This window comes from Ceratosolen solmsi, unplaced genomic scaffold (genome assembly GCF_000503995.2).
Source record: "Ceratosolen solmsi marchali unplaced genomic scaffold, CerSol_1.0 scaffold49, whole genome shotgun sequence".
In the NCBI taxonomy this organism is placed as follows: Eukaryota; Metazoa; Arthropoda; class Insecta; order Hymenoptera; family Agaonidae; genus Ceratosolen; species Ceratosolen solmsi.
The window spans coordinates 418791-431261 of NW_011948450.1; the positions used below are offsets into that span (position 1 = coordinate 418791).

At 22.5% G+C, this 12471-nt stretch overlaps 2 protein-coding genes across 2 annotated transcripts; one reads left to right on the plus strand and one right to left on the minus strand.

Moving 5' to 3' along the window:
- The first annotated feature begins 942 nt into the window (after positions 1-942).
- Pbp45 (proximal sequence element A Pbp45) lies at positions 943-3669 on the plus strand. Its single transcript, XM_011504989.1, has 5 exons — positions 943-1074; positions 1157-1454; positions 1530-1843; positions 1919-2148; positions 3591-3669. The coding sequence occupies exons 1-4, from the start codon at positions 989-991 to the stop codon at positions 2094-2096; spliced, it is 876 nt and encodes a 291-aa protein (XP_011503291.1). The 5' UTR covers positions 943-988; the 3' UTR covers positions 2097-2148; positions 3591-3669.
- On the minus strand, positions 2522-7390 carry fest (wurstfest). The gene is made up of 8 exons (XM_011505047.1): positions 7387-7390; positions 7009-7142; positions 5669-5863; positions 5294-5602; positions 3609-3733; positions 3426-3543; positions 3175-3341; positions 2522-2793 (listed from the first exon to the last, which is right to left on the minus strand). Exons 1-8 carry the CDS (start codon positions 7388-7390, stop codon positions 2571-2573), a joined length of 1275 nt encoding a protein of 424 aa, XP_011503349.1. The 3' UTR covers positions 2522-2570.
- Between the last annotated feature and the right edge of the window lie 5081 nt (positions 7391-12471).

Sequence of the window (12471 nt, forward strand, 5' to 3'; positions counted from 1 at the left end):
GTACTTATTTCTTTAATCTATGATTAATCATTAAAAAAAAGGTTTTACTTTTGTCATAGAGAGGGCGGGAGTATAATACATGAAAATTACTTTTCCTTTGCTTTAGTTAGTCGATATATATTTCTCACGTTATTATACGAATGATAGAAGTACTTGCATTAAGCTTAAAATAGGTTATACAAATGAATTATTCAACCAATATTATAATCACAGATTTATACATAAATCCCGAATTTAACTATAATCAGTTTATACATTAATTATTTTAATTCATTTTTACCAAGTGATTCTTTATACATTTGTTTCATTTTATATTTTATAAATTTATTTTTCTTAATAGATCATTTAATTTACCACTAAATTAATATATGGCAGTCATCTTAACTTAATTAAAATTGAAATATATATTAATAGAGATGTTTTTAAGAAATATCACATTAATTCATGTTGATTATAATTATTTGCACATGTAAAACTCTTAATTTATTGAATTAGTAATTAAAATTTTTAAAAAAGTGCCATATAATATTATTTGTTTAAATTAATTCCACCATCTTACTATTGATATATATTTTCATATGATAAATTTTGTATATACTGTTATATCATAAAAAATACATAGTCAAATAAATCAGGAGTTTAAATAATAAAACAATAAACCACATTTTCAAGATTTATAATATTAAATATAATATATAAATAACAATAAACTAAATATCATCTACTCTATTATCAATAATATTAAAAAAAATTTTAAATACATAGAATTATACAATGTTAATTAACATTTAATTGTAAGTGATTTTATTTTTATTTTTATTAATATAAAAAAAAATTTCATATAGATATATATACAAGTATATATATTTTATGTATAAATTGTTTTAATTTAACATTTATTACAGATCTAATAATTTAATTTATAATGATGGCATCAATTAATATATCATATTTATCTTGTGGATTTCATGAAGATTGTATTAAATTAATGTCAACCTTCAAAAGTTATTCAAGTATTAAGTTTGATTTGTTTTGTAAGATTTGGAAAGAAATGAAATTTTCATTAATTTTTTTGTAAGTAGAATTAAGAATTATATTTATTTTAAGTATTATATTATTTAAATAATTTTATACTTTCAATTCGATCAAATTTTAGATATAGAAAAAATTATGCAGAAATGTTAGAATTTTGCGAAGAATCACTTAATATTGCAAAACAATTTTTATTATTACCAACTGATATTTTAGATCAAGTTAGTGGACTTTATCTGTTATATGGACTATATTATAAAATACCAATTGAAAATGTAAAAATTCAAGTTACATCTAAAGAATGGCAAAGATTTTTAGATTTATATCAGCAGAGTAAGGATGAAAAATTATATGATGCATCATATATTTTTGTTAAATTGGTAATGGATAATGCTTTTCATTATAATTTATTTGAAAGTGAAGTAAGAATCCTTATCATTTAAATATTCATTTATATATACCACTCTATAAAAACTATAAATATTACTATATTTCAGTATGGATTAGAAAAAAATTTTAAATTTCGCCAAGAACTTCCATTCGACAATCCATATTCTATTCTACCAAAAATTATTGATGAAATTGAACAAGGGGAATTTCTTAGGATTCAAAATATAAGTAAAGTTTATGATGAACAAAAAATAAAGATATTGAATAATACACCATCTATAAATAAATTACAACTTTTTGATAAAAATTTTATGGGAGAAATCTTAAATAAAATTGATACATTAAAAGAAAAAAAGCAAACATTAACAGGACTACGGAAAAACATTAAAGTAGCATTGTATAATAGGACAGAAAAAAATAAGTATGTTATTTTATTATAATGTAAATATCTACTTGATAAATGTGATATGTATTCGGTCTTTTACTTTGTTTTTAGATATAATTTTGATGATAAAATTAGACCAAAATTAGGGCATGGTTTTGATACAGATTCTTCTTCTGATGATATGGATATAGAATTTGCCTATGTTAAATCAAATGATTCAAATCTTCCTAAAAATTTTGGTGAAAATGAAGATGATAATATTCATAAAAAAAAAACAAGAAAATTATAGTGAATCTAAATATTTTAAAAAAGGTTCTAATGATGACATGTCCCAATAATATGTTAGTATTTTTTGTGCTATTTAATTCTTTACATAATATAAATGCAACATTAGTAAAAAGACGTTATAAACTGAAATTGGAATGATTTGTTAAAAGGATTATTCAATATTTAAATTAATTTGACTATAATTAATCACTAAACAAAAAATTGAAAATCAATTAAAGTCTAAGTTTTCAAAATTTTGAATGTTTATTTTATATTAACAGTATTTATTAAATTAATAAATGTATATATACCTTGAAATAAATTGAAAATTATTTTCATATGGAATAAGGTAATTATTTTAAAAATATACTAAAGATTATATCTTTCAATTATAATATTCAATAATAATTGTTAAATGTAAATGGGGATTGAAAATTATAGACAATTACTGACATTCTACAAAAAAAATTATAGTAAGGCATAAACCTTTTCTCATTTAAAAAACTTTTAGCTGATTATTATCAAAACCCGCACTATGACCGGCATTTCTCACTATAAAACTGGTACAATCATAATGCATCCGTCGTTCACCTCTTTTCACAAATAAATGAGAAGTTTGGCCTAACGATGCTGTACAATGTAAAAATGGCGTTGTCAATGATGCTGTTCCATTACTTGGAGATGTTCGTAATTGATACTTGTTACTATTCCGAGCAATCCTAAAATAATTTTGATAAAAATAAAATATTATGTTTAAATATAATAATAAATTATTTAATTATAATTAGTAATAATGTTTTATTAATAAAATTTATTATATTTGGGATTGTTTTACTTACTTTAACCTTTTAATGAGAAGATAAATAATGAATTATAAAAATTCAAGAATACTAAATTATATTCTTAATAAGTTCTAAATATAAAAATTATTAACTAATTATTAAATTATTATGCATAATGTGTTTTAAATTTAATTCAATATAATGATTTTTTATTTGTATCATTAATATTTTACTTAAATACTAATTAGTATTAATATAATTTAAATATTTTTAATGTTAAATATTGCAAATATTATTACTAATTTATTAAAAAAGTACCTAACAAGTCCATCTGGAGTCTGTGAAATCCGAACATTATTGATAATCCAATTTTCTACACCTTCATCAGTTAACCAGTATTGACCAGCAGACAAAGCCCCTGCTGCTTCTTGAATACAGGCCGGCCCATGTTTTGATTGATCATAAAAAACTTTAACTGAAAAATCCTAAAACGTAATTGATATATTGAAAACTTATATGATTCATTTATATATTAATGAATAATATTTGTTGTGAATATATATATTGACCTGACTCATATCTGAAAATGAATCTGTTGTAGTTCTAGTTCCAGCAGCATCAACTAAATAAACAAGAGCACACTGCTCTGAAGTAAAACTAACACCCTTGTACCACATTTTAGCATACCTAATAATTACATATATTTTCATAGTTTAATATTTTTTTAATTACAGATTAGAATCTCAACAAACTTGTTGTTTCCATGAACATCATGAGCCAAGATTTCTACACGAGATCCATGTTGATACATTCTGCCATTGGGATGAAGTAATGCCGAAGCAAAACCAGAATCACTTAATGAAAGTACAATATTGTTCTGTGCAAAAAGTAAGTTTTATTATTACAAAGGATATATAACTTTATATTATAATAGCTGCTAAACAAACATGAATGTATAATATTATGTAATGAAAAATAATAAGTTGATTACGATTTTATTTAATTTAAATATTTTACTATTAAGAAATATATTTCATTCTACCTTATTTATAATAAAATTTTATTTTATTTACAAGTTTTTAATTGCACATAATCCAAGAACCAGAACCAGATAGTTTCTTATATAATTTTTGTTTATATTAAATATAATTTTTCATTAAAAATTTTATATAATTAAACATGCCATGTCATCCATTAAATGTCCTAAACTTTGAATTAATAACATTTATAATTAATTTTTAAATTTTATACTTTTAATATTAAATTTTTTAAATTATTGTCTTCAGCAAGTCAAATTTTTACTTTTAAAACATAATGCAGTTTAGTATTTCCATGTTCTTAGTCATTATTTATAAAATTAAAATAATTTTAAAGCAATAATAAAGTATTAAAATATATCAAAACTCATAAATTCAATTTTTTGATTGGCATCAATTATTTCATATTTTATAATTTATAAACGAATTTTATTCCAATTTTTTTGTTTTTAATTATTAATCGAAAAATTCAATTTTCAGTTAATTTTAAAAATTAAAATTTATTGCGATTATAAATAGAAGAATTATTTTCTTTCAATATAAAAATATCTGTGAGTTGATATTGTAACTTTAATATACTTATTTATGAATTGAAATAATGAAATATCATGATAATATATTTAATAATAGTAAAATAAATAAATAAAAATAATAATTAAAATTTTACAAAATAATTCTATAATCAATGTTGATTTTTATATTTATTTATTATATAATAAACAAAGTCTATTATTTTATAATTTTCCTCATATATCGTATAATCTAGTATTTATTTTGTAGTTACTTTGTATTTATAATTTATATTTTGTTAATAAATGATATATTCAATTTTAAAAAATTTAAAATACATATAGTAATATGTATATATATTAAGTAAATGTAAAATTAAATTTAAACTGTAAAGTTAAATATCCTTTTTTTAGTAGTGTGCATTTATGTGATATTTGGTCAAATAAAGTAAAATATAATAGTTTTTAGAACACTGCTTTGTCATATGCATTATAAGCTTAAGCTAATTAAAGTTATTTATTATTTGAATTTCGTTGAAATCAACCTTTTATATCACTTCAAAATATTTTACAACATAAAGAAAATTATTGTAATTTGAATAATTACAAGTAAAAAAATTATAGATTGTGATTAAAATATTTATGATAGTTAAAATATAATAAATTAGAATATATATATATTTTTTTAACAGTACATGTTTTTATTTGTAATATTAATATTTTCACCTACTTAATATTGTTTTAAATAATTAACAAAATATTCTTGTTATAAAAAAGTTTTATGAATTAATCTATAATAAAAGTATAATTATTTTATTAAAAAAATTAAGTTTCATTAATGAAATTGTTACAAAATTTGATTTATTTTTTAAATTAATAATAGTAACGTACTTTGAAATTGATTACTCTCACAGCACGATCAATAGTCATGTCAACCCTTATTTTGCTGTGTAATCTAAGTGAAATCGTTCCATGTGGTGTTGTCATTGCTCCACCAATGCCAGTTTCTGTTTCATGTCTCCAGTTGTCTGTGAAAATGCAAGCATCCTCTGCAGTATAATATTGCGGTGGTACGATTTGTTTTGTATTTCTTGGTTGCCTCCATAATGAATTAAGACCAGTTGAAAATCCATTTCCAACTAAGCTTCCCCATTGTTCAGAAGGAGGAGTCTCTAAGTACTTGCTGAATTCAGTGTATCTCTAAATAATATAAGATTATCAATTAATATAAAATTAAATTAAATTATTTCATTAGAAAAGATTTACATGAAAATTAGTTTCTTCGGGCTGAACATGATATGTATGGGTTGTTAGAAGTGATCTAGTACGAAGTGGAGTTGGAGTTAAACATTGAAGGGTTGTCAAAGATGAACTAGGTAATGGTGCCGAGGAACAGGATATTTGGCTAAGATTCTTTTGGGCTTCTTTGCGATAATCCATAGAAGTGGCCAATGTTTTTTTCTACAATAATTCATGTTGTTAACCCGCAAATAAAATAATTTTGTTTTGTTATAATTATTTGAAACTATTTTAATTTAAAATTTTTTTCATTATTAACTAGTTGAAAATTATATATTTAAGTTTTAAATCAAAATATTTCATTTTTAATTTAAATTACATTTAAAAATTTTGAAAAGAACTGTATTCAATATCTGTACATCTGTACAAAACATTAAAATAATTAAGTAATTAAAAAAAATATGTTTAATGCTTTTTATGATTCACAGTATTTGAGTAATATAATTTTAATATATGGTTTAGTTTAAACTTTAAGTTTATATTTTATTTTCTATATAATTAATCATAACTAAAATTATGAAATAATAATTAATATAATTAATTATTAATTAACTTAATTATTTTTTATTGTTAATTGTAACTACTTTTTCATTATATGAATATTATTTAAGAAAATATAAATTTTAAAATACTCCAGTGATATAATTTGGTAATCTAGTTATGCCAATAAAACAATATTTATAAAATTAATAGACTAACTTCAAATTCTTTCCTGCAAATAACAAGCAATTAATATAAATAAATAGTAATCATTTATACTTTTTAATGTTAAATTTGTATATTACAAATAAATAAATTATGCACTTATATGTTATTAAATTATTTTAAACATGTAAATTTTATTTATTTAAATTTGATATTAAATTTTTTAAAAATGATTTTACATTCTTAATATCAAATTTTATATTGTTACTATTGGAAGAAATTTTATACAATTTCAATAACAATAACATATAATTAATTAATATTGCCTGAAATGAATATTAAATGTGCTATAATAATTGAAATTAAAAAAAAAGCAGTATGATTTTAACTACTAACTACTTCATACTGGACCAACAATTAAAAACAAAAAAATATTCTTATAATAATATTTGAATTATTTTTCTAAAATATAAGTTTAAATTCACGATTATATGAATATATTCTATAGAAAAAAAATGTTTAATGAATAGGAAAATTTATTATAAATTTTTATTAAAATAAAAATTTCGTTATAAATATTGGTTGTGCGACAATAAGAGTGTAAAATGAGTGGAAAAAGATTTTTGTTTTAATAATAAAGATCGATTTCAAATACAGCATACTTTGGTCTCAGTAGTAGAGTTCCTGGCTCTCCTACGTCGGGATTTCCGGGTCTTGTTGACCACGGTTCCGCCTGTTTCGCTTAGATGATCCACGGCTGAACGATTTTTCGTAATCTTTGACAAATGATTGGTCGCTTAACCGCGATACTCCTCGTCACTGCGTTCAATTAACGGATGATATCGTTGATTTAATAAGATAAATCAACTAGAATGAACTTACGAATAAGGTAAAATTATAACGTAATTTATTTCACTTGGATTTGAGTGACAACCGATTTGACGACTGATAAACAGTTACTGATGCATTTGTTCTAATTTTCACGTTCTCGGTTCATGTCAGCAAATAATAATCATAATAAAAACAAAACAACTGCATACCCATATTAAACGATTTCATACATAACGGTTGGTATGTAAATTTTTAATTTTAATACAATTTTTAGTGGTATATTAATTGAATACATTTACAACTTTTTAGCATTTTATTTTAATTCTATATTTTTTTCGTTTTAATTAATTTTGAACAAAAACTTTCTGCTTTTCTTAATTTGTAATATTACAAGACTACATTTTTTTTTATATTTTGTAAATAGATCAAATGTAACTGATATAGAAATTAACCAATTTATAATATTCTCATATATATTTAAGTCTGCCTATATTTATTTAGCTTAAGAATATTGACACGTAAAATAAATTTATTTCAATATTTATTTGAAATTTATTTTATCTAAAATAAAATTACTTTACAGAATGTTAAAAAAAATTTAGTTTATTACTTTTGTTATAATAATAATCAATAAATCTATTTTAATTATTTTAACATTAGTTACTATAATATGTACTAAAACGTTTAAAATTTATTTTTTCATCTTTATTTTGGTTATATATTCTTTATCTTTAATGAAATAGTTGTTTAAGCATATCTACTGCATATAATTAACATACAATTTTGAAATATAAGCATTTCAAAATAATAAAAATTTATTAAAAGGATTGTTTTAAAAATATTTATATACAAATAAATGGTTTATAAATTAAAAGCACCGAATTTTTCATACTAATTATAATATTCATATATGAAAATAAACCATTGTTAAGTCGTTAACTAATAATTGTAAACATTTTTCAGTAGACTTCTAAAACTTATTGTAAAGGACTTTTATAGAATTTTTATAAAATTACCAAGATGAAATAAATTATATTTTTATGTTGTGATGGCATAGAAGGTTAATTACGTTAAATGTACTTGTGTTTACGTGGTTCAGTATTGAATATAAAATAAATGAATAGGATTCAAATTCACATAAATACCTTTAATTATTTAATATCAATGAAAAAAATATTGATAAATTACTAGTGTCTTTGCAAATTATATAAAAAATGTTCTTTAAATTACGATAATGAGGAAGAAATATTAGTCCTGAAATAAGTTTCAAAATCCAACCAATATCCGACCAAATCCATAATTATACAATTAACCACAATTTTATTACATTCATATGAAAGACTAATAATTTATTTATCCACTCTATTATTTTTTCATGAATAGTATAAAACTTTTTTTTTTTTAAATTTGTAAAATTTGTTAAAATCTGTAAAATTTCTTAAAAATGAATTGTTTAAATATATTGATACAATTTATAAATTCAAATTTGTGGTGATGCAGAAATGTTATTTATAGAGTCAACTATTAATAAACTAATTTGATTTTCCATATAATATAATACAAATAATTTAAATATTTTTTGTAAATATATGAATTATACAATTGAAATTTTTTCATTCAGTTTTAAGATTTGTTATTAATGTAATCTAATATGTGATGTAATATGTAATCTTCTTCCATAAGTTAGAAAATAAGTACTTTAATTTTGATATAAAAGGTATTTTATTTTAAAATAATATTTCCAAATAAATATGAATTCGTATTAATATTTAAAAATTGAAAAATATAGAAAAGTAAATAAATTCAAATAAAAAATTTCGTAAATAAATTTCTTAAAATCCTTTTCTTATAAATTCTTTCTGGTAATAAAGATTTATATTTTTTATAAATTATTCAAATACATATTTATGGTAGTATTCTATAATGTTTACTGAAGTATTTATTGCCAAAACTGTATTTTGATTTTTTATTCATATACTTGTTTAATATGGAAGAATTTATTTATATTAAACAAAAGAAAAACTTGATTCATTCCATAGGATATTCTTTCTTTATCATTACTAATTTTATTAAATTTCGATCCTTGAATTGAATTATATAATTAGAAAAAAAAGAAAGAACGATTACCTAAACTTTTTATGTCAGTGACGAAATTTTTAGATTTTCAAATTGTAACGTTAAACTAAACTATACCTTGCTAAATATTTTAATAATTTTTCTTAAGAATGCTTATTTTTTATGTAAATCGTTAGTTTTCAGATTTTATTATATAGTATGCATAAAATTCCAAATAAAAGTATTATTTTTTGTTTCGTTCGATGAAGAATGGATTATTTTCCAGTTTGTTTATTGCTTATTGTTAATTTTTTAAAATGTACTTAATTATTTTTAATTCAAATTTAATATATATTTAAAGTATCTCAAATTTTTAAAAGAACTTACACATGCCTTTTTAAAACATTAAAAATAATTTCATTTACGTAATATATTTTACTTGTATTTTTTTATTTTGCTTCCGTTTTTCAGTAAATATATAGTATTTTACTTTTTTAAAACATTGATTAAAATATTTAACTCTTTAATTTGAGCTCAATAATATTAGACAATAAAAACAATACGTTCTAATGCATAAAAAAATATTTAAAAGTAAATAAGTTATAAATGTATTCAATATTTACTTATCTATGTTATGTTTAGATTCTTATTCTAAAGTTCCAAATAAAATGAAATATAATAAAAATATAAAATATAAATAATTTTTGATATTTTGCTATTTGAATTATATATTTTTTAAAATTACTTTCAAATTATATTATTAAGAATATATTATTTATTTATTTATTCTTGATTTCAATAAAATGTATAACAATTATTATATGCACACATACGATAAATAATATATTCATTTTGGAGGTGGGTTGTTGTAATCTTTTTCCAGTAATGCGAGCTGGTTAATTTTAGTTATGCTGATTAGTTATCTATGTAATCGTTTTAAATTTTTTAATCGGTAATATTAACATAAAAACAATGATTTCATTATACAGCAATTGTATAATAAAGAAAACGTAGAAAATAATTCTTAATAATTATATTTATTGTACTATTAGCATTGAATATTAATGAATTTCACACGTCTTTAATATCAAAAATTAAGTTTTTAATTATTACATGCTGTTCGGAAAATAATTCCACAAATCAACTTAGAACGAAAAAAACCCACTAGATGTTGTGTGGGGTTGCCGGGCAAGTAAAGGGTTAATGTATCGATTCAATAATTAACACAGGTCTTTATTATTACTGTTTAATCAATTTATTTTACTTTATTTCCAATGGGGATTATTTACTTTGGTGAAATTACAAATGATCCTTATATTTCTTAATAATCTTGTGGTGTTGATATATATTTACTATAAACAGAAGTAGGTTATTATCTATTGAATATTATCACTAAGAGGTTATGGTGATGTAGTGCTCTGATCGAACACTGCAATGTTATTGTGTTCTACCTCAACACGTGTGCAGTTGCCTCTAAATATCGGTCGTGAGAGAGCCTAAATGGAGGTTATGCGAAGCTGTGCGCCATCTGTGGCGGGAACAACTTATAGTTGGAGGGATTGAGAAACCATTGTGGCTTTTGTAGCTGGTCTTGTTCTAGAGTATGTCCGGGAAGCTTCCGTAGTTGGACTTTAATCCGTCCGTCTTCTACATAAGCCGAGAAATCAAGAATCATTACTAGCTGTAAGGACTTACTTGCGGTGTATCGTGATTTTCCAGTCTATCTTCGGTGGCTTGTTATGATGTTCCCTTGCAATGTTGCAACTCTTTGGTTCTTCCTTATCTCCAACTGAGATTAGAAGTGGTCAGGTCCTATGCAATCCAGTCTTGATGAGATCAATTCAACTGTACACTAATTCACAATCGTATAAAGAACTTCTTATTAAAATTCAGCTAGATAAACGACTTGTCTCTCCGGTCCTCCTCCGTGAGAGTAGGTCGTGACTTATCCTTCAACTGTGAGAAGTATTTGGAAGAAGTAAGTAGTGACTTGTCCTTATACTGTAAGAAGTATTTGGAAAGAGAAGTGGTGGTACAGTACATTTTCCTTCTTAAATAGTTCACTGACCCAGTTCCACTTGGGACCCCTTCTTCTTTCAATTGTCCAATCAGAAGTGACCTTGGGCAGCATGATGAATTATGCACGCCTTCAGTTCCACTTCCTTCCGGACTCAGTCCCGAATGTGCTAATCGGGAAAGTGTCGGAAGTGGGGAGCCCTTACTATTGGTCACCTCTTCTGGCTAGATGAAGGGGCGTGGTCGTTTTTTCCGATGCGATCGACCAGATGCGGCGCACTTGGAGACAATGCAAGCATTGTCCCAAAGGCCGAGTCCGCACGCAAGCCTGTTGCTTGTTGTCGCACGTGCAGTGTTTTGGGTTGCAGTGAATTTTCAGGAAATGTTTGTACTCGTTAGTTTACGTATATTCGACACTCAGTCAGAATCTACGTCTTCTTGGCAGTAAACACATCAATTTTACCGTACCGGGAAAATATGAGCACGCTTCAAAATAGGCAAGAGTAAGTAAGCAAATTATTCACTGGAAATATTTCAGATATTTTATTGTATTAAAAAAGGTCTCTCATTCTCAAACACATGCATTTATTTTGATATTTCGACACATGTCATATTTATGTTTGCATAAAGCATATAGATTATTAAAAACTTTGTGATAAAATATACTTTACATGTTTTTAATTACAATTAATTTTTATCTAATATTAAAATAAAATTAGTATTAAAAAAATTAATACAATATTTTTTTAAATATTATAAGTCTTAATTAGATCATTATATCATAAATAAATTAATCTTGTGAATAAATTAATTATTTGATGCTACACCATAATTTATTATTAATTTCATAATTTACTCTAAATATTTAGTTCAAATTTATATAAAATAATTGTTGATTATGATTAAAAAATTAGGTTTAGAAATTTATATTTGTAATAAAAAAAATACACTTAGATACTCTATATTGTACTATACTATATTATTATATATTATATATTATACCTTCTTTCATTCCAATTTCATTCCATGACTGAATGTAAAGATGCAAACTAATATAAAATTAATAATAAGAAGTATAATGTTTACATAAAAATTGTATTGAATTCCAAATAAATTTGAAATTTTTCATATATAAAGTGGACATTAGGATACACAGATAATGCACTTTTAAATAAATTGCTTATGGAAATCGAACAATATTCATTCAAATATTAAATAAGTGA